The sequence below is a fragment of the Rhea pennata genome, chromosome 1, assembly GCF_028389875.1.
Source record: "Rhea pennata isolate bPtePen1 chromosome 1, bPtePen1.pri, whole genome shotgun sequence".
Lineage (NCBI taxonomy): Eukaryota > Metazoa > Chordata > Aves > Rheiformes > Rheidae > Rhea > Rhea pennata.
In genome coordinates this window covers 173,616,855-173,640,764 of record NC_084663.1, presented here as the reverse complement: position 1 = coordinate 173,640,764, position 23,910 = coordinate 173,616,855, and the positions used below count along the sequence as shown (strand labels likewise).

Sequence of the window (23,910 nt, the reverse complement as noted above, 5' to 3'; positions counted from 1 at the left end):
GTGCACCTAAAAATAATGGGCTGGGAGAGACTCTTACAATCTAAAAGTCTACTTCCCCCTCCCCGCCATGAAAACTTCTTTTCAGCATCATCAGCACAATTCCAAACACTACTTTCTCCTCTCCTTCTCGCTTATTTTACCATCTCACCAAAACCAAAAAAAGATCTCTCCATAAGGCAGCCCTGTCTTGCTCTCAATCACCAACCACCTCCACCATCTTAAACTTTTCTCTGAACATGAAGGCCCTCTCCCTCACTACTAGTCTCCGTTTAGTTCACATCAGCACACCAGAAACAACCTCTAGAGACTTATCTGTCGACCCTCGCACACATCTAAAGAAATACTGGCCAAGTAAGCTAAGGCCCAGACTTACATACAGCTGACGTGTTAGGTACCCAGCTCTCTGGTCTGCATTTACTTAAGAGCGGACTTCAATGATACACTCTTAAGTGTACACATTTGTCCCTAGGCAACTGGGGTTTACTTTTTTCACACTAGTAACTGCAAAAGGAGGAGAGCAGATGGAAAAACTGAATACGCTTTAGAACAGAAGTTCAGTGTATGCTGCATGTACCTATAATGGTAGCAATGTCACTCTCACAGGAAGAAAAAGAGAGTGGAACTTGGAAAAACTGGAACTTGGTAAAAAAAACTGCCCATGCACAGGCACTGAGGACATCTAAGTCAGCATTCCTGACAAAGGAGATAAGGATAGAGGCATGTTTGCTGCTGCTTGTGGGTTTTATATAGTCCTGTATCTTTGATATGCATTAGAAAATTAAACTGGGGGTCCCCCACTGTTTGTTTGTTTGGTTGTTTGTTTAAAAAAAGAACTTTCTAACCATTCCTCATAAAACAGCACATTTCTGGCCAAGAAGGATATGCCACTGTAGCTGCCTTCTGCTGTGGGTAGAAGGAAAACCTGCTCCTTCCTCACTGATTATTAGATGACACTGAAGATCGTCTAGCTCATTTCCAGGCAGAAACCAAACCCATAATTTGAAAATCAAGTATGGAAAAAAACATTGCCTAAGGATTCTGTATAGTATCCAGGGCTTACGTTTTAGGCTGGAGGGTACTACTCTGCTTTTATTATCCACTAAGTAACACACATAGCATTTCACTGAAAATAAAGATTTCAGGAGCAGGCACCATAGAAGAGTTTCTTATGATTGGATAAAAAATGGGATTAAAGGATACTTATCCCACCTTACCCCAAAACCATGTGAAATTCTGGATGTACCAATTAACATTACCTGTCTTGCAGACAGTGCTAGTGTAAGAAAAAAAGTATGTCAGTTAAAGAAAAACATACATGGAAAGAGGATCTGCACAAAAGCATAATCATAGGATATTTTTAATGATCTCTCTGGAGCATCAACAAAACTATCAATCAGTGACATTTTTAGACTGGAAAAATATCAGCTTCTACAAACTATTAAAGATCTAAGGTACTCCTTTTACATTCTTAACTTGACAAAATCTCCAGATCTCTGATGAAAATGTACTCTAAGGATATGAAGAATTTCGGTTTTCCTGAATAATTTTGTCCACCTATAAAACTTGTGCTTTTCATTCTAAATGGCTGCTATATTTACCTCTTTTCACAAAAGGGCACTTACAGTCCTTCAGGGAGATGGGAAATAAATGCCTTTAGAATTCTTAAAGATCAAACCCAAAGTAACTAGCTGTAGCAAAACCCCGTTTGCTCATCTTTTGCCAGATGGAAGGCAACCACAGTAAGAAAACAAGAGAGAGTTTTTTTTTTTTTTTTTTTTAATTCTTTCCTCCCCTTTAGAAGTACTAACAACTTTTCTCTTCTTGCTTAGCCACTAAAGGAGGAAAGTGATAATCCCTTTGAAATTCAGCACTTAACACCTATATGGTAGGTGATAATTGCTGCATTCCAAGAGGATTAGCACAGTGGAACCCACTTTACAGTGAAGTCAAACCATTCTGAACAGAGTGAAGTTTTGCTAAAACCAAGGCTACCCAGGGAAATTTCAAGTTTCCCACTGGTTCTGTGCAGACGAGGATTTAGTAGCTTCAGACATTCTTCCATCATGCCTGCAAAAAGCTGCTGGAAAAAAAAAAGGTATTTAGAACAGCAACAACATTTTTTCAGTTCTAAATAATTATGTTCGAAATAATATTAACAGAGTAAGAGTATTCCGTAAGGAGTACATACCAGTATAATTCTTTCAGTATAGCTCATGAAACACATCTATCAAAGCCTTGCTTTTCTTAAAGATAGTAAAATATTTTTCATCGTCAGTAACATTTGGCAGTACTATTGTGAACTAGGGTTCACAACAACACAGTAATTTTATACCCTATGGGAAGCCAGAGATCTAAGTGACACTGTTATTTCCTATACAGGTATAGGAGATGTTCCCTACACTAATGATATACCATTACCAGAGGGAAAAAAAATAAGAAAGCAAGAGCTGTGAGTAATGGAAGTCCACTCAGACAGCCAGAATTATTTAGGGCTTTCATTCTACCTCACTTATTCAGCAAACACTTCATTAGCTTTGCCTAAAATGAAGCATTCTTGCACTTTGTAGTGTTTTCCCCAGACCAGAAGATGTAGTATTTGCTACAGCAAGTGGTCTTCCTCTCTGAGCACAAGCTTAGACATCCTGGGCATTAAAGCTGGTGCACACCCAGGTCATGCCTTCACATGCAATCACAGCATGACAGGAGTGAGCACCCAAACCCTAAAATCATACTGTTCCCCACAGACTGACCACATTTGCTTTGCAATGCACTGACAGTCAGTGCGCCAAATACAAAAGTTTAGCAAAGTACATTTCCAAGAGGAAGGACACTTTGATTTCACCGCATTTATGCATTTTTCTTTCACAGATTGTACTTCTCCCTTCATAAATGCTGATCCCACTGCTACTTCCTCCTTTTTGCATATAGTATTAAAACTGTTGTGTAATAAATTATAAATTTCCATTTATAATAAATACTTAGGGCAAGAATGAGGACACTGGAGTTAGGATGTGAGACGATTTCATGGCACACAGGACCATTATAAGTGAGAATGAAGTTGCATCCTTTCCTCTGCCATCATCCATTTCTGCCCAGGCTGCCCATACAGCAATAAAAGCACAACTGCTCACGAACCCCCTTGGTGAACTGGAGTGGGAAAACAGATCAAGATTAAAAATAATATTGAAAAGGGGGGGAAATGATGTATCTTTAACATGGACCAGGCTCCCTCATCCAGTTCAGCAAATGGTCACACAAAGTTGTACAGGCATCACTGTACAGGAAAGTGAACACACTGCCTGGAGGAAACAAAAGAGGGACAAAATTATCCAAACCTGCTATGCTATCAAAAAAATGGATGTAAAATCACAGCCTTACTTCTATATGTACTGAACATAAACAATAAGGACTTACATTTATCTTGTTCCTTTACCTATCATATTTATGATGTTTATTCACGTATCACATACTAACATATGAATTTATTAAATATTTGCCTTTCCATAGTTTTAAAGATGTAGATATTCCCTCTCTGTGCATTTATGAATGCACCAGCTACTGATGTCTATTGGTACTGCCAGAAGAACAGCCCCCTTTCAGTACCTCTAGCTAAATGCTGTGAGAAGAGGTTATGAAAAAAAATCAGGAAGGGTTTAATATGTTAAGAACCTTTATTTTTTAATGTTATCTTAAATTAGTTAAGTATTCCTTGTTTCCTTGTTTCACTGCTGTGCAGCCATTGCTAATGAAGGGAGCCTTCACAGACACAAGCCGGCAGCTGTAAATGTCAAGATTATGCCCTCCTTATTACTGATACTCCTTTCCACAAAGCCCTCAGAATCTCTGATCATCATATATGGCAAGTGAGCACTTAGGAATGATGTCAAAGAAACTACTTAAGCATCCAGGCAACTTCTAAAATCCAGGCAACTCTTAAAGTGAAGATAACTCCAACAGCCAAGTAGATTAAAAATGGTGACTGAAGACAGAATTTTCTCCCAGGCAAATTGCCAATACTTTTTGAAAGGTAAACTCAAGCTTTTAATTAGCATGAACACTCCTCCCTATGAGCATTGCCACTGCCTGGATCCTCTTAAAAAGAAATAAAAATGGCATCCACGGCTGTGCCATGGAGCTGAGATTTCCAGCAAGCACAACAGAGAAACCATAAATCACTGCCAATAAGGAAAACAATGTAAGCTGAAAGTTGGTATAACCAAAGGTGAAGACAATTCAGAAAAGTAGATAATACCATGGTAAAAAAAAAAAAAAAAAAAAAAAAAAAAAAAGCAGAGGTGGAGAAAATTTAAGATTGGCAATTTCTCCACATTTGTTATTCCTGGTTTTTACTAGCTACTCAGTCCTGCAAATTAAAATCTCCACTACCAAAGCTAAATCCAGGATGATAAGCATCTCCTGATTTAGCCTCCCTTCCTCCTCCTGAAGTGGGAGGTATCCTCAGCATGGCCCGTCATGGTGGGCAATGGTCCAAATCAAGGAAACTGAGTCAAGCATCTTTTAAAGCTAGCTGTATTATATGCTTTAGAAAACACAATTATTTACATGTTTTCAATGTAATACTACGGTTCATATTTAGGATTGTTAGTAATAATTTATTCTGAGAGTGGAAAATTAATATGCCAATAGTGCAAACAATATCTACATTACCCACTTCTCTGAAATGATGCCTTTTTTCATCACGACTTTTTTTTCAATTTGTATGTCCGCTGCACCATTTTATCTTTATTATAAAGGCACTCCCGGGCATATGTTGTGCTGGTACACAGCGACTTCTCTGGTGGTGGAAATCATTCAGCCCGTGGACTCGTGAATCACAAAGCACCCACGGCTTAGCAAACCCTCGTACGACACATGTCATGTCAGATCTTATTGCTTCAGCGCAACCCTTGCACTCCTACCATATCACCAGTAGCGAAACACTCAAGCGCAGATGGGCGAAGCGCTGACGACATCGCGTGCCGAGGAATGCATCGCCGCTAAGAGAGCACATGCTGGCTCTATTAAAAGCACAACGCGCTCATGCTCACACGGCGGGACCGCTCCGGATGAGCATCTGCGCTCAGCGCTCGAACGCGCTCGGTGCGGCCTCCGTCCCACTCCGAAGGGGTTATGCAGACCGGGTAACTCTCGGCGGTCTTTTGCGAGCAACGCGGGAGCGACCCGGCGTTAGCGGAGCGGCTCGCCTGCACGGCGAGGGTGCCAACGCACTGCTACATCAAACGTCCCTGGGAGGTGCCTGGCCAAGGGCGGTGGGGGAAAACCAGCGCTCTAATCAGCGTCGAAATCACTGATAGCGCTGTCTATCCGCACTACGACAGACAAAAGCTGAAATGTATTAAACATAGCAATCCATCACGCCGCAGATGGGAAGCAGGAGCCAGCGGAGTTCAGACGGAGCGACTCCCGCTGCTAACAATGGCTCCAGGACTGACAGTCCAGGGCTCCTCCTCGCTCCTCACCGCGCTCCTGCTCCTCGCCCGGCTCCCGCGCAGCGGCAAATGCACCAGCAGCCCACTGCAAAAGACGGTTTTAAGCACCGCAGACTTTCCGGCTGCAGTTATTCGAACTCGGAGCGCCCCATAAACAAGCTTAACAAGACATCAATTCTCTTCTTAAAAAAGCGTTATTATGTTAAGGAGCCGCGGATTCAAATAAATTATTGTGCATTCAAATAAATTAAAGAATCAAAAAAAAAAACCCTAAAAATATGAGGTGTGTAAACCTCATCTGAATGTATGAGATGCTTACAAGTTAAATACCTAGCACCAGCAGCTGGAGACAAGGCAAAAACAACTGTGCTCCAAATTAAGAAGTAATTTATGTGGAATACATCATTCTTTTAACACCAAGAACACAAAGCTTAGAGGGGAGAGGAATGACTAGCTGGCTGTTTAAGAAAAATAAGTCCAGAACAAAGTAATGCTATTTATGAAAGTTGAATTTTCTTTCTTGACTTATTTCTTGCAGGACACATGAGTCACACAACATAGCCAAAGGAAAAACTGCAACTGCTAACACCACATTAGTAAAGTATAAAAGGGAAAGACACTTTTCTTAGCATTTCAGCCTTGTCATTTCCAATTTTCTGCTCTTTGGACATGCTTGTATTCAAATTCTGGAACATCTATTCAGCATATCAATCCTAATTAGACAATCTGGGTCTGGAAAGGATGAGAGCTGGGTCATTTGCATAATTTAATCATAAATACTCAGTGATACATATTTCCAAATGCATTTGTACAATTATCTTTTCATCCTTGGGGCAATGGTATTAATATGATTAGGCAATATTTCTGGAAAAAACAGACAAGTATGCACTCTTTTTAACTGCAGCTTAGGGCGATATGAAAAATTAATTAATTTCTGAAGAAAATCAATTTCTGTACGTGACCACATTAGACATTGCTAAACCAAGACACAGAATCCTTTCTCAATCAGAACATTTTATCATTCTTTTCCAAATTCTGATTGTTATGTGAACATTTCAATAATAAAATTGTTAGATTATTTAAATCATCTTAATACATAGGCATGGCGAACTGAGAGTTTTTTCATGTTACCCTGACAGACATTGTATTTTAAAAACGTATTGTTTGACCAGTCAATAGGAACCCTTAGCATTTGTTCTGAACTCATCTTATGTGATCTTTTATTAATGCACATTATACCGACTGAATTCAAGGACAGCAGGAAATAATTCAGCTCTGAAAACCATAGCTGAAAAAAAACAGAACTATGCTAACCTAAAGTATTTTAAAATTAATATAAGGTTGCTTCCTTATTTGTTTTGTTACAAAGAATTAGATAAGGTGTTCCTTCAAAAGAAGCACACTCATTACAAAAATGTTGTGACATATGTGGGATATAGCCAAGCACCCAGGTGGCTAATCTCATTTTTAGAAGAAAGATACTGCTTTGTATGTTAATTGGTGCAAAAAAAAAAAATACATTTATGATTTTATATGTACCATCTTTATTTCTTCTCAATCGACAGAAAAAGTAGAAATTACTGCATGCAAATGTTCAATATTCATTTAATTTGCATGAAGGTGCTTGAACAATTTTTTTATTCTAACAAGCTCATTTTTCATGCGTTTTGTCTTTCATCCTAATCTAGCATCTGTCATTCCTTTTTGAAGTTATTATCGGCCCAATTCCCTCTTGGACATGGTTGCTGGGTGACCGGTATCTTAGCACCCACTTTGACAGGAACAGATGTGAATCTGATCAAGAGATTTCCCATGAGTACCTGAAATCACAAACAACTTTCGTGAAAAACAAACAGCCTCGCTGTCATCGTCCCTCTCTCACCCTCCTTCCTTTCCCTTCCCCCCACTCCCCAAAAAGAAGAGTACAAGAAAGTTGAGGAAGAGTTATTTAGTGTCATTAAAACATACCATTATTTTGCAGGTGCACTAGCTAAGCGTGCTTCTGTTTCCAGGTTCAGATAGGAACTCCTGGCTTTACGTTTTAATAGGTATCCTCTCGATACTTCGAAATACGACTGTTCATCTCTAAGGTCACACTCTTCCAAACATTCCCATGTTTAATTTATTTTAGTCACATGAACGCTCTCATCCGAATCAATGGGATTGCTCAGGTAACTAAATTTCACATGCATACAAGTACCTGTAAATTGAGGGAAAGGTTTTACAAACAGACAACTCACATTTTGAGTACAAATTATGTTATTTGATCATCCACGCAGTTGGTTGCTAGTATCTATGAAACTCCAACATAAGAAACTCTGCTATACTTGCCATGTGGGTGCCAATCCTGACATGCTTCAGAGGGTGCATAATTTTATCCCTACAAATGGCCGAAACAACGCTCTACAGCCATTAGGACTATACATATAAAGAACTTGCCTTCCTGCTTGCGGGATTAAGACTTGTACATGCAATTCAATTCCACAATGACAATAATCATCGCTTCACATATGATACGGAAAAATATGAAGAAACTAGGGAATTTCTCCAGAGTATATTTAGAAACATACAAAGCATAGGCAATATTTCCAAATATGAGTAAACCTCTGAAGAAAAAGGTGTCTGACAAACTATTGAATTCTAGTCTCGCTCTCTGCTAAGACTATGCCAAGGCATAATCAATGCCTGGTATTTAGATGTTAAGTGTCTAAAGGAGGACTAATTAGCAAAACTCAGTCTTATATTCTAATAGTAACTTCTTTTATGTACACATGCATACTAGCCTTAGAGCAGAGGTGATTAAAGGGCATGAAAATAATCCATTCTTTCAGATATATAATAAAAAAAAAAAAACTTATTCCGAACCAGCATCTCTGCCTCAAGAATCTCTGCTCCCCACCAACCACCAAAGCCAAGAGTACTTCTTCTTGCTTGCTTTTTCCAGACACTAATCTAAACAACATCTTGCTTAGCAAAGGAAAAGGAAACGCTTGCGATCCAAAGACTGAAAATTTGATCATGCAGATGTAAACTTCTAAGACTGTAGGTAAAGAGTAACACAGGGTAAATCTGCGTTAACACACTGTCAACCAGCCTTTTAGTTTTGTCTCTTCACTCCACCGCTCTACTCTTCAGCATGTTCCCTGCCCCACAGCCTCAGGGCTCTTGTCCCCACTGCTGCTGCTACTATTAGTAACTGCTGCTTCCTAAGCCAAGGATCCTCTGTATTTGAAGTCTTTACAGTGCCTAATAAAATGGGGTTTCCAGGAAGCATTGCAAGCTTGCATCTTCAGCTTCTTCAAGATCAGGGCAGCTGTGTAAGGGGAGGAAAATAAACAGAAGGAGAGGAAAGGGAGAGTTTGGATTTCAGAATCCAAAAATCTGAATTTGTTCTTTCATTTGGGGTTGTTTGCCTTTGATTAATCAGATAACAAAGGAATTTTTACTCTCTAATTTAGATGCTAAAAAATTAAGACAAACATTTCAATCACAGTGATGCATTCATTGCTGCCACAGCTTATCTTAAAGATTTCCCGCATTTACCATAAGATCAGAGAGCAGCCAAAATGCTTTATTGATAAGTGCCTTTGCCTACTCTCCCCTAAACTTATTCTGGATACTGTAAAATTAGTGTATCTTTTTCCCAAGTTATGAACAAGAGAACTACAAATTAATAGCCAAATAAGTAAGTACCTAAGAAAAAAAGTTTAAACCCCAGCGTGTAGCTGGACCCCTACCTTCCACCGAAAATCATTTGAAAACACAATCATTCTTTGTGTCTTTGGGAAAAAAAAAAAAACTTTACCCACCCCAAGATAACGTTTTACAGTATTCCAATCTGTTGATGACATTAACAAAAATCGAATCAGTAAAAGCATAATGCTGACTTAGAAAAGATAAAAAAGAGCTTAGGGATCAATATGACCACTTACTCTGAGGTGAATTAGAAAAGGACATTTTGCACACATTTATAATAAATACGTAACAGTGACAAGAAGTAACTATTAAGCAGAAAACTTGTCCTTCATTCTCCCAGTCAAATGAAGCAAAGACTGTGAATAACATTCATAAAAGTATCTGATGCCTCATAAAAGAGTTTGGATATCCAGGTTGAGAAGGCAATGAGTGACTTAACACAAATTGTACAGGAGAGTTCACCAGTGTGCAAAACAAACAAACATATTAAAAAAAACTTATTTGTTGCAAGTCTTACACTCTTATTCCCATTTCTCACCTTCCAATCCTTCTTGCTGAAGCCAACAAAGTGACCCTAAACTCATGACTGGGTAAATGTGGGAGCAGTAATTGCACACAAAAGCCTCTGCTGCCATGTCTATATTGGAGAAGAGAAAGTATAAAGCTAGGGAATGCCAGCTGAACTGTTTAGTCAAACTAAAGTGTTAAGGTGGTGCATAAGCAGAAAAGCAATCTATTACTAGATGAATAGTATCCAAATCTGTCACTCATTCCCTAGAAAAGGGTAGACTTACGCAGGCACTTATTGCCAATTTCAACTCTGAAAGTATCTTTCAAGAATGGAAAGATTGCCTTAGAAAAGGAAATAGTTTCCCCAAGAAAGTGGAAGTGGAGCCTGGAAGGTTTGTAGACCCTCGGTGGGGTAGTAATTGCTGAGGCAAGCTTAAGCTGAACAGAGCACTTAATTTGTTAAATAAATCCAAATGCAAGCTAATTCTAATTTTAATGGAAGTATGTAAGACTACAGCTCGAGATATTCAAACGTTCTTGGGCGCCTTTCCCCACCCTTAGGGCCCACTGTTTCAACTCAGTTGGCATACCCAAAACTGCCACTACACTGCAGATACCCTCAGACACCCTGAATAGCCACCTCACAGAGTGGGGTATGCACGCACCACAACAGATTTAGCCTTCCAGCTCCAACCAGAGTACTCCAAGGTCATGGCAACATCTACTTGTTGCCTTGATTGATTCAAAGAAGAGATCTGAAGCCAGATTTTCCACATCCCAAGTGTTCCATCTAACCAGCAGAAGGAAGAGGGCCATAGGGGAGGAAGGAAAGGAAGTCACATCACTGTCTTCTGGTAAATTGTCTTATTTGGTAATCATTTTTAAACCCAGAGCCTCTGTGTCCCACATCCCAAGAGCAGCCTAATCAGCAGCTGCAGAGTCAATCTCTTATCTACAGCCCATCAGAAGTTTATATCCAGTGACTTTTTAGGGACTATGTTCTCATTTCACAGGCAGGAAAACTAAGCCTGGGTTACTAACCCCTGAAGGGAGTTTACTGTTTGAGGATTTAGCTCGTATTAAACAAATTCTATAATTTTAAACTTTTTCTAGCTTAATTATATCAAGAAACCATTAGACATTAGAACACTGAACTGTTAAATACTAGGCACATGATCCATACCTAATGTAAAGTAAGTTTCTAAAAATGTCCTCAGATAAATTTAGTAGAAAAGCAGGTGTAGAGGAGAATTCAAATGTGACCCATAAGGCCCCAGTATTTAGAAATGAATTGGGATCAGTTCACTCCTTTCCCATGGGGTAACTTGTATAAATGTAATTCTATGGTTTCATAAAACCAGGTCAAGTTTCTGTCCCTTGAGGTCCTTTGGCAATTTGAAGCATGGCAACACTTTTCCTGGCTACAAGTTCAAATCTGCATGCATTCTTAAATTGTGAGAGGAAACTATCAGCTGAGCAGAAAAGATATACCCATCCTGGTTACAGCACACCTTCCATAAAGAAAAACACGCAGATGGGTGCAACAAGATTTCACAAAACAGAATGTAAAATTAAGGGCTTTTTTTTTCATTTAATCTTTCACCGATGAAAATGTCTGCATTTTTCACCTCTATAAAATAAATATTTTTCTTTTATCAACTGCCACAGCAAACAAAAGAACGGATGACCTTATCACAGAACAATGCCAACAGTTTTAACTGGCAACGTCCTTATCCTTCAGCCTTAAAATGTTTTACATATATAGTCATACTTCAGATTATTTGTGAATATATGCCCCTCTCACAAAGTATTCCATAGCTATTATTTTGTTAGCTCTTATGACATTGTATTACTCTAATTTCACACATAGCTAGAATAAGATATAGAACCACAAAGGAACTTGTCCAACATCACATAAGGGGTCACTGGAAAAGATGGAAAGTATACTCAGCAGGCCCATCTCAGCAAGGCCTCAGCAACAGAGAGTTAAATGACATGGGGACTCCAGGAATGACCTGGAATTACTCTACTTACCATTACATCCCATAGTAGATACCAGTACACATATTGAACTCCTCTGCAATGAGGTCAGAGTGATAACGGGTTGAGTCCAGCCACAAAACACAGCAACACAAACCACCACCCCCTAGAGGACCTACACTCCTTCTGGCCCTGTTCAGACTTCCCCAACCCATGTAAAAGGGTGCAGGGTCCAGGAGCCCCCTTCGAACACACGGCAGCACGTGCCCTGCATGTCCCTACACATGCTGACGGCCAGAGGCACGTATGATTGCTCCATCACGGGCCACAGGCACACTGATCTCCGCAGGGAGCTCCCCACACTGACGGGCACTGGGTGGTAAGCTTTAAACCACGTAATAAAATTGCAGAGGAAGGGCTGCAGACTAGAAATTCAGGGTATTTAAGCAAATGGCTCTCTCTAGTATGTAGAGATCCACATACCGTGGAGCCAAGCTCCTTCCACCAAAGGTAAAGCCCCCCTTTCCACTGAGATGGTGTCACAGAAGCTCTGAAAGATCAAATCTGTTGAAAGTTTATTAATTCTTAGCCATATCCCACTTGTGGTATCACGAGGTGGCATCAAGCCAATCCAACAGTTGTGGCTATACCCAGATTTCTCTACTAAAAACCTCCTTGACGCTCTCTGCAGAAAATGTTTTGACTCCTTCTTAAAGAACAGTTTGCATATATGTGTTCATGAAACAGCTATATGCTGTTAACTTTGTACTTTTAATACATTTTCCTCGTAGCTTCTCAAAAGTGTTTTACACAGCTGTATATGAAACTGTAAATTACTGTAAACTACAGAAGTTTCACTTTCTGCCATGCTTTTGACATGATATTTGAGGAGCAAATTAATTTTGATATAAGTAGAACCATAAACCACCTACAATACTCAATAATATAAGATAAAGTAGTTTATTAGCATTTCCTGGTTTTTATCCTGCTTTGAATTAGAGTAACGTACATGGGAATTTACAACACAATCGTGGCACGAGTGTAAAGTCTTAGGTATTTAGGTATGAGCTAAATTTTCAGAACTATTCTAATAAGCCAATACAAAAAATAGATATCACATTTTGACTTGTCATCTCTATCAGTTCTTATCATATACTTTGTACCACTTGGTATTTTCTTCTCCTCCCCCCCTCCTTTCTTCTTCTTCTTTTTTTTTTTTTTTTTTTTTTTGCTTTTAAGCAGAAACTTAAGGAAACTGAAAACAATTGGAAAATGGTTTCATTTCCTTCCCACTGAATTATCAGTGACTATCAGAACCAAAGTGTGAAAAGTGACAGCCACAGGCATACATCGTTAAGTGTCCACTGCCTAATGAAGAAATTAGCTTCTTCTGTTCTACAGAAATGAACACAAGAAGTCCCAACGGGGTATATGAAGCCATGGTTTATAGCAAACCCAGAAACTCATTCCTACCAAGACGTTGCCCTGATTTCCTAAAATTAATCTTTACAAAAGAATGTAATACTCAAAAAATATTAAAAAATGCAACATGAATCTTGAGATCTTGCTATTTTATGCAACAAGTGTAATTTACAAGACACTAAATCTAGAGCATTTTTTCACAACTGTTGCTACAAATGCAAGTATACAGTAAGAGAGCTTTCTACCAAATATGTCCATTAGAATTTGCAAAACTATTTTGCATATGCTTAGTTTAAAAGATTTATGGAGTCTATTGAAAGCAATGGGACTATCCACATTCTTAAAGTTAAGTGTTTGGTTTAAAACCACAGTATATTTATTTTAATGTAAACAGTTAAGTCCTGTAAGTAACCTTCTCCCTTAAAAAAAGGTGGGGGGGGTTATAGCAGACCAGGAGACTGGGAACAAATTATATACTTCCTAGAAACAGAAAGCACTGGCATCTGTTAAAATATAATAAGAAATCAACTGAAATATTACTTTCATATTTTAACTACACCTGAAAAAATATAATTCAAAAATAACTGCTTTGGTAATGTATTTTAAAGAATGTTCCAACTATTAATAAACCCTGACTAGATTCAGATTCATCCCTGATAAAAAGGTAGTACATTGTTCATACATTCTCTTAAAAATACATTATCTATAATCTAAAAGCCTTTTTTCCCCATGAGTAAAATCATACTGTAGCCCTATATTAAAAAATAAACCAAATTCATTTCTAAGTATGAGAACAACATGAAATGAACATTAAAAGCGATGTGCTCAAACACTAATCAAATATATATTACCTATTCCCTTTATAACTTACTTTATACAACTACTGATCTTTTTGATCTCTTGCAATTCCTTTAAGTAAGATGAAAAAGCAAAGCATTTTCCAAAAGTAAATGATTAAAAAAAAAACACTTCTCCTATCATACAACAATTTGTAAATACGTGCATATACTGAGATACATCTTGCGAACACCAGCTTCTTGTCCAAATGTAAAACGCCTTATTGCCTGTTCTCTGCACTGCATCGTTAACAAGTGCTCTAACGTGCACATTATTCAGAGTTATGAACTTCAATCATGACGTGGCACCGTGGCAAATACGGGCTACCAGTTCCGCTAAAACACCTGCAGCAGTCCCAGTTATTCCCTTTCTCCCCAGCCTCATCCAATCCCAGGAGGCACGTCTACGATTTTAAGTTGGCAGCAACGTAGTATATGAGGACACCTGTGCGAGGCCCTCCGTCAGTCACACATTAAACAAATTAAGTAACAAAAATACATGCTCAACAGTTAACATGTTGTCCTCAGTATTTTTAGTACTACAAACAATTATAACGTGAATAAGGAAACTAGTCCGAAAGCTTAGCTCAAACACAAGCTTGTTTTGGACCAGAAGGAACATTGGCAGATTTTCACCATTTGGCTAATTTAGAGAATAATTTTATATGGTCTAAAATGAATAAAATTTTGTGATTGAAACATCCTCTTATTTTAATGAAAAAAGAAAGTCCTGTTAGTGAGGCAAAGTGCACCGGGAAATTGTAACTGCACCTGCTCCACTCTTCCTGGACAATAGCTGTTTTCAGCCTTGCAGTGGGCATGAAGTGTCACTATTTGGTGATTGTAACAAAAAATATATATATTTCTTTCTTTTTTTCATATTTAAAACAGTTTGTTCTTCATAAGGAAGATGCAAAGTATACAGAAGAAAATATTTACAGTAGTTTTGTGAAGAACAAGATACCTTTAGAATAATGAAGAGAAAGTCACATCAATTTTGTTATGAATAAGATTATGGTCAGGGGTGAAAAATAAAAACTTTAGACTGTTTCATTAAATCAAAATCATAATGATTAAGAATGTTAAAAAATAGTTTGGGCCTGTTTTAGAAAGTTTCTGTTTATTCCTACTGAACTGTCTGGATACGCATGATTTACAGGATCCTATTATACAGTCCTGCAAATTCCTATATTGTACATATTCATACACCTGCTGCAGGAGGAGTTGATTCTGAATGTAATTATCACAAAACATCATTTAAAGCAATGTGAAATGAAATACATTTAGTGATCTATTTCCTCTATCACTACTCATGCAAGCAGTCTCATTAGCTTTGGTGAATGTATCCTGAACTGCCACTCAGACTCCTCCTAGCCCAACATCCCATCTCTTACAGAGACTGATGGAAATTCACGGGAGATAATATAAGAAAACAGGATTTTCAGAGTTATCCTTCCCTGACGTACTTTCCCAGCTCTTCACAACCAATGGCTTAGGGTAAAGAACTCCAAATTGGGATTTAATTGTATGTTCAAAAGCTGATCCTTCCTCTCATCAGAGTCAGGGAAAACACAGTGCTTTATGGTATGGAAAACATTGTACTACCCTTTTTCTTTATCTTCCATTTTGAAAATACATATATGTTTAAAAACATAATAGCAGAGAGTTCACTGTTAATGATAAAATTCCTTATTTAATAGATTACTCCTCAATATTCTGCACTGCTTGTGAAATGAAACATCAGCAGTTGTTACGAGATGCCCCTGGCTGAGCACTGGATCAGATAAATAAGCAGAAAATAGTGAGTTAAGGATAAAGTTACTCCTCGAATCAGTCTGGATTTTATCACTTCAAGTCACAGACATACTTTGAGTTTAAATATAAAGATTTTGTTTTATGTTTCAGGATTTTTGAAAATAATTTAAATGATAATGGAAAAAGAAAAAATCTTCCTTAATGCACACTGGAGAAATTATCTATATATGAATTAACTCTCTAGATCATAATAGCTTTTTGCAGATGACTCTTCAGCTCTATCATTTAAATACGTATTTAGGCAACTAAAAATTTACTGTCAATTCATATTATGTCAGTCCACATTATGGCGCTGTTACAGTATGCACATTTAAAGATTATTGAAAAAATTACTGTTCATGTGCAGTACATAATTTGCAAAAGGTTAATAACTATTTTTAAACAATGAATGGAATTAACTCGTAATGCAAAGCAGATGCTCCAAACGTTATTTTTAAAACAAAACACATTTAAGTTATAAAAGAACAAAGACAATCTAAATCCAGTCCTTTTTAAGTCCTTGCTTAAAAACAGACAGACATCGTGGTTGTTTTGGACTCTTGGTTCACTGGCTCATACTATTTTGATAAAACTCAGTGGGTCCTGACTACTCTGTCTGCTATCTTTCAGTCAGAAAAGATTTTTTGGGGCTGAAGTTGAAAGCTCTTCCATGAAGAAGCAATACTAGCAATGCTGAAGAGATTTTACCTACACCAGGCCAGCAGAGATTGCAGCAGTAATTTAATATAGCTATGATATAGTTCAAAAGGAAAATATTAAAATTCAATACAGTGTATGAGAATTCTGGTGCTTCACGTGCAATTCACTTTAGATGATGAATCACAGCGATAGGCAAAAACAGCCGTCTGGAATGATCTAACAACAGGAGAAAACAGAAGACATACTAAATGGCAGTCAAACAAAATTATCATCCCCAGCAAACACTCAGAACACACTCTCCAGATCACAAAACGTTAGGAACAGGAGTCGTAAATAAGATTACTTTAAGTACATTCTCTTTCACCGGGCTGATGAATTGCTGAAAATAGCGCGCGCCAGGAGGCGGGGGGGGAAGCGCCGGCGGGAGCGCGCGCGCCGCGCCGCCGGCCGACAGGGGGCATTCCCGGGGGCTGCCCCGACCCGCACCGCCCGCCCAAGGCCCGGCCCGGCCCGGCGCGAACGGAGCCGGCCTCGCGTCGGAGGCCGGAAGAAAAAAAGGCCTAAAAAATTACCTGCAAGCTGTAACATCTCTAATACTTTTACCTGCCACAGACACGAGCAGCGCGAAGAGAAGCATCCCAGGCTGGACCAAGAGCCCCTGCAATTGCATGTGCAGCACCAAAAGGAGAATCAAGGGCTGAATTTGAACTTAGCATTTGAACAGAGATGTCACTAGTTGGTAGGAACAGAAGACTCTTTACTGACAAGTGCATTTCACTGGGCTGTCCTCTATTCTGTTCTCTTAAGAAAAGTTGAAACAAAATCGACAACGAATTTGTGCATTTTTACATAACCTACAGTTACCAGTAACAGCTTCATTAAAAAAGGGGGGGGGGGAGAATAAACCTTTAACAGTATTGACAGCTATCAGACAAAGGCGGGGCTGAGTAAACCGAATATTTCAGGAAAATCAGGTGAATTGGCCGGGAAGAACTGCCTCCGTGGCCGGCACTGCGAGCCCCTCGCACCCCAGCGCATGCACGGCGCTCGCAGCCTCGCACCGCGGGCTGCCAGCGTTCACCGGGGAGAAGTGCTCCCTTCCTCGAGTAGGAGATACTGGGCCCCTGCCAGCGACTAAGTATCAGATTAAAGGGATAAATAGTCTGCTCTGTTGTAGCAATTACGCTCCAAAGATCTCAGCTTCTAATTAATAATATTTACCAATAAATACCATGATATGGATATTTTTAGAGGTTGGAGTCTTTCGGGGCTTTTTTTAAGTCTGAGCAAACCAGCTCCAAACCTTTCGCTCCTTCTTTATAGTTAACTCCTATTTATCCTCTGGCCTTCCAGAAGTCTTCTTTGCTTGTAAAACCCACTATATTTCTGCTGATTATATTTTAGCAATCTGCGGCAAGAAGGGAAGTCATCAATATAAACCACAGACATTATATATTTGAAATTATTTGCAGCTGCACTTGCTGACTTGTTCGTTTAAAATATCTGTGATCTATATCGGCCTATCTGGGTGAGATACGCCTTTAATTAATACGAACAGAAAAACCTATGCAAGCATGCAGCATTCAGTAAACAAGCACATGCTAGGTTCACATAATTTGAGAGAAGCAGAAGCTAGCAAAAAGCGGCTGAATAACTGCAGTGGAAGACAGGCTTTGAAGAGAATTGTTTTATGTCCGGCATCTTTCTCTTTTTATACTCAAAATCAAATAGGTTGTTTTCCAAAATTTTTAAAGAGCTTCCACACAGTGCTAATAATTCTCTGCTTTGAGTATGAATGTCAATGAACTCTTTCAAAATCATCTTCAAATGCCAGGAAAGATTAACATATCCTGGCCACAGGAGGGAGGTCAGAAGAAGCCACGCTTTTAGTCTTTTCTCTAATGGGCATGATCCAAAGCCAATCACAGTCTATGGGAAAACTCCACGAAGGCACCAGCATGGTAGAATTCCACAACAAGTACTCGCAACACAAGAGACCAGAAACAGTCCGGGATCAATAGCTTCCAGGTCATTAATCCTACGCAGGTGACATCCAGTGAACAGCTCACCACTCTTTTTACATACGCATTCAAGGAACCTGACTAGATTGGCATCTATTAGCTTTAAATATTTCTCATGTTCCGCCTTTAAACTTCTCCTGTTTGTTTGGCATATGGCTTCCTAGCATCCCATTAATGTCAGACCGTTTAATCGTAATGCTGGCTAAATGCACAGTTTGCTATTTCCTGGATTTCTGTTTGGTGACCAATGCTTTTTATGGGGAAAATGAAAGCAAAGGTCAGTATGAACAGAAAAGAAAAGTCATCTTCCATACCGGAAGATTATTTTTCCAGTGAACTGATACAGGAGCCTAATTTAGAAAAAGGTCCTTTAGTATCACGTTATTATTAGCAGTATCACAAATAAACACAGAAACCAGTTCACTTTACAGACCTCCACATTAAGCATTCAATAGAAAATCCCTTGGTGTTTAATTGATTTTTGTTTTATTGATTTTTTTTAACTAGCAATATCACAGTTAAAATGTATCATTTTGGTGAAAGACATCTAAAACTTTTCTGTCTTGAAATAAGTTGTTATAAATTATTTCCACAGCAACTGGCAACGACCAGTTCAATCCATTTGAAGAGCAACCAAGTAACGGCTTTATTTGGATGCTTTTTTTGATTAAATAACGTATTAACCTTGATGAAGCTTTCCAAAAAGGGATTAGTTTATTCAAGTGCATCAGCTGATTATGAGACAAATGTAACAGTGATAAGATGCTGGTTCAAAAATTTTTGAATCTGATGAGTATAGCAATTTAGCTGTTAGGATGGAGTTTGCTCTTAAAGCTTGTATCTCATCAGTAAGTGTCCACCCATGAAACAAAAAAACATCATCCAGATCAGGTACACAGTAACCAAGAGTCCGGGAAGGTCACTTAAATCACTAAATCAAGTAGAGCAAAATACCCTACATAATCACTGCAATGTTAGAAACAATTCAAAATAATTAATCTGAAAGGAGAGAAGGATCAGAATGAAATGTGTCAGAAGGAAAATCCAGAAAGTAAATATAGTTTTATGTTCTGGTGATATTCATTTTGACCAAAACTCACTGACCCACTTTGCTTTATTCGTCTATACTGTAATAATACATTTTGCATACCTACTGCAAATCCTTTCCATTGAGTTATTTGCTTAATGGCTGTATAAATAAGTCTACTACAATTATGTTCTTTAAGGGTCAAATCCTACCCACTTCTGAACCCACTACTGTAATTTCTAGTGTGCTGGATGATAACACAGAAAACCTCAGAAACAGCTGAAACACGGTTGATTCTGTACCGTTGACATAATCAACCCGTGTTATAATCAGGCTGGCAAACCCTTTCTCAATCTTGCCAAGTCCAGGAATTGAGCCCCCCTCCCCTGAAAAAAAAGAAAAAGAAAAAAAAAGCTTGCTGTAATATTTAATCTTTCATGTTCAAATAATAATTCACATAACTGGCAAAACAAAACTTACATGGGCTTTATTTTAAGGACTAAATCTTGGCACTCCCACAGAGTTGTTACAACTTACATGCTGCACGAAAACAATCGTCTAAAAGCATCTATTAATATTCATGTCTATTCGACATGAAACAATATCGTGTTACCCAAGTAGTTACAGTATGTCAGTGCTTGGAAGTTATTCCAGGCTGTTCTGCGCCTGCTGCCCTGAATATTCAAGAACTTCGCTCACCCACCTAGCAGCAGCTAGCGCGGAGGGCGCGCTTTGCTTTGGCCCGCGCCGGCGGCAGCGGGCAGGGGCAGCGGCGGAGCCGGAGCGGGCGGAGGCAGCGAGCACCGCCTGGCCCGGGAGCAGGCTCCAGGCGCTGCCGGCGGCGGCCCCGCGAGCTCCGACCGCGGCGGAGCGAAACGGGCAGGCGAAGGCAGCGGCTGCGGGAGCGGGCAATGGACTTTGCCTAAGTCTCCTTCGTGGCAAACCTTCGCTCCGGGCTGAAGTTCCCACCAGCCCGCAGCGCGCACGCACGCACACGCGCACACACACACACACACGCACACACACGCACACACACAAGCACTGGGGGCCCGGCTGAAGTGGAGACGCGCTGATCTCCAAGCCACAGCAATTACTTGATCCCTTTTCCTTATCGGACAGATTCAGCCCCGTAACCCGCGCGCTCCGAGCCCCCACGCTTTGCCCCGCAGCCTCAGAGCCGGCTGCTGTTTCAGCGGGACTTTCCCCCCTCCCCAGCCCCGCAAGCGGGAGGTTTCGCGTGGCGAGGGAGAGGGGGCGGCGTGTGCGCGCCCCGCGCCCCGGGCCGCAGCGCGACGCGGCCGCGCGCGGGCGCGCCGCCGCCGCCGCCGCCTCCTCCTCCGCGGGCGGCCGGCGCACGGCGCCGCTCCCGCCTGCTCCCCGCGGCGGGCCTGCCGGGGGGCAGCGCACCGGCCCGGCCGCCTCGCACCTCGCCCCGATACCCCACGGAAAAAAAAAAAAAAAAAAAAAAAAAAAAAAAAAAAAAAAAACACATCAGCCGACACCTCCTCCTCCTCCTCCGTCTTCCCGCCCTCCTCCACCTCCTCCCCCCGCGCTCGCCATGTGGCAACTGCCTCACGGACCTATACAAAAAGTGCACGTGCCCTGTCGCATACATGACAGCAGCGGATGGCGAGGGGGGCTCCGAGCACCCCGGGATAGGGCCCTCCGCCGGGCAAGTGCTCCGGAAGGCGGCTCAGCGCCTCACCACGCCTTACGCGGCACGCACGGCGCCCCCCGCCCCCGCGCACCCCCAGGACCGCTCCCCGCCCCCTCCCGTGCACCCCCCGGACGGCTCTTTTTTTTTCCGCCGGGGCTGCCGGTTTTCAGTGTACACCCACGTGTGAGGTTGAGCAGGAGGGAGCTCAGGAAGCACTTTTTGGCCCCGCTGCCCCCTCCTCCGCCGGCGGTGCCCCGCTCCCCGCGCACGCAGCGCGCTGCGCTGCCCCGAGCTCCCCCCCCCGGCGACAGCGCGACAGTCGCGCGGCACCGGCGGGGGCGGGGGGGGCAAAAACACCCCCTTCTCCTTTCTCTCTCTGTCCCAGCACAGATCAACTCCGCCGGCTGCCTCGGAGGCTGGTCGGGGCCGGCAGCCGGGGCAGGGAGGGGGCGAGCGCATGTGGCAGCAGGGGAGCGGGTCGGGCCGCCCCCCCACCCACCCCACCACCCCGCCGCCCCGGGCTGGCTCGGCGGCCGCGGGAAGCGGCGCGGAGCGACGCGGAGGGGGGATGGCGGCCGGGGGGGGGGGGGTGAGGCGGCGTAGCTTACCTGGCGTTGGTGCAGTCGTTGTAGAGGGTCTCGAAATCCTTCCTGGAGATGAGTTTGCAGCGGTTGACCCCGGGCTGGATGGCCCCCAGCCCCCTCAGGATGCGGACCTGCTCCACGTTGCACACCACGGGCGTGATCTCCAGCCGCTTCAGCTTGGTGTAGACCGTGTGCAAGCCCCCCACCAAGTGCTTCAGGAAGAGGTCGAAAGCCTGGGGCAGGCAGATGAGCTCGCAGCCCTCCACGGTGAAGGAGGCCACTTTGGCCCCCCTCAGATCCACCATCTTGCACTCGTTGTTCTGGGGGGTGTTCTCCACCGGCGACGGGGTCGAGTACACCGGCTTGCCCGGCAGGCTGCCGGCCGCGCTGGCCGCGCTGGCGTTGGGAGTGGAGGTGCCGCCGCCGCCGCTGCCGCCGCCGCCGCTGCCCAGGCTGGGGCTGCCGCCGCCGCCGCTGCCGCCGCTGCCGTTACCGCCGCCGCCGCTGGTGGTGGAGGTGACTGTGGCCGCCGCCGCCGCTGCCGCCGCTGCGATGGGCTCCGGCCGGAATAGGTTTGTCCCCGAGGCGGCCGGCGGGGGAGCGATGGACGGAGACGGAGAGGAGGTGGCCGACGAGGAGGTGGTGGTGGTGGTGGTGCAGGCGGCAGAAGTTGAGACCGGAGGCTGAGGGGGGACCAGCTGGGTCGGAGGGATCAAAGCAGCCGGTACGGCCATGGTCACATATACGGCGGAGGGGGCAGGGGGAGGGGGGAAAGTTCCCACACACACACGCAGGGGAAAAGGGCAAAAATTAAAAGAAATATATATTTTAAAAAAAGAGAGGAGAAGGGAGGGGGGGGGAGAAGAAGGGGGGAATAACCCCGGATCAGGTGCTGCGGCGAGCGAGAGAGCAGGGGGCAGAGTGAGAGAGAGAAACGCACAAAGTGTCCCGCAAGTGGGGACGGAGGAGGAGGAGGAGGAGGAGAAGTCCGCTCCGGGCGGCGGGGCTGGGGCCGAGGGGAGGGGGGAGGGCAGTTTCTTTTTGTGGTCCTTGCTCTAGCACCACGTTAAAGACGAAGGTGAAAAGGAGGAGGTTTGAAGGACTTCGGTTCTCTCTGGCAAGTACATTGATCAAAGATTGAGAGGGGAATGACAGAGAGAAAATGAGCTGGGAAGTGCTGGCTGCCGCCGCCGCTCGCTGCTCGCTCGCTCTCTGGACGAGTTGTTGTTGTCACACGGTGCGGAGGGGAGGAGCTCCGACAACTTGAAATACCCTTTGAAGCAGCAAAAGGCTCACTCACTAGTATTAACCCAAATTATCCAACCAGGAACCCGGAGCAGGGAAACAGAGAGAGAGGGAGAGAGAGAAGTCCCTCTTCCTCCCCCCTCTCCTCCTCTTCAGGAACCGTTAGATTACATGTTTCATATTTCACCCCACCAGAGACGAGATGTAATTTTCCCAGCCCTTTTCAGCAATCGCTTGTCAACACATTTTGTGGGGAAACACGAGCGTTTCAAGCTTCTCCTAAAGCCCGCGGGGAGGGGGCTCTCCCGGCGCGGGACGAGGGCAGAGGGCGCTGGGGGCGGCACAGGCAGACAAAAGCAGAAGCCTCGCGACGGGTTTCTTTCTTTCTTTTTTTTTTTTTTATTTATTTTTATTATTGTTATTTTTACTCCCGAGCCCGCAAACGCTCCTGCTAGCTGGTGAGGGCGCGGAGGGTGCGCGCCGCGCAGCGCCGGGCCCCCTGCTGCGGGGCGGCTGCGCGGGGCGGCTGCGCGGGGCGCGGAGCTCCGCGCAGCGCCGGCGCATCCGCACGGCACTTCCTGAAAGCGAACGATCAAAGGGCGCAGCCCGCCCCGCTTGCGCCGGCCGCCGCCGCACGTGCTCGGCTGCGGGCGGCGGCGGCCCCCGGCGCCGCGGCGGGCGCCCCCTTCCCCGCGGAAGGCGAGAGCGGAGCCCCGGCGCGGAGCCGCGCCGATCCCGGGCCGCCCTTCGCACCCGCGCACAACCGGCGCCCGGCGGCGACTTTGCTAGGAGCCGCGCTGAAGGAAACTTAAAAAACGCGCAGGGTCGCCCACCCACCCTCCTTTTATTTTTCTTTTTTTCCCCTTCTTTTCTCCCCCCCCCCTTTTTTTTTTTTTTGCTTTGCGCCCGCAACAGGTGAGCGCGCAGCGCCGCGCAGCCCCGCCGCCAGGTACCGCGCAAAGTGAGCGGCTGCGCTTGCCCACGCATGCGCAGTGGCGGCCGCGAGGGGCCGGGCCGTGTGGCTGCTG

At 43.2% G+C, this 23,910-nt stretch overlaps 1 protein-coding gene and 1 long non-coding RNA gene across 6 annotated transcripts in view; both read right to left on the bottom strand.

Annotated features, from left to right (window-relative positions):
• The window catches only part of DACH1 (dachshund family transcription factor 1), a 359,043-nt gene extending 336,185 nt beyond the window's left edge, over positions 1–22,858 (bottom strand). For all 5 annotated transcript variants that reach the window (XM_062566918.1, XM_062566916.1, XM_062566914.1 and 2 more), the window contains exon 1: positions 21,662–22,858. In XM_062566918.1, coding sequence (XP_062422902.1) covers positions 21,662–22,371 — 710 coding nt within the window. In that variant the 5' untranslated portion in view covers positions 22,372–22,858. The remainder of the gene's footprint in view (positions 1–21,661) is intronic.
• Positions 6,995–21,061, bottom strand: LOC134135511 (uncharacterized). Its single transcript, XR_009957299.1, has 3 exons — positions 20,977–21,061; positions 7,419–7,650; positions 6,995–7,270 (listed from the first exon to the last, which is right to left on the bottom strand). It is a non-coding gene; the product is annotated as an uncharacterized LOC134135511 (long non-coding RNA).
• Positions 22,859–23,910: the final 1,052 nt, after the last annotated feature.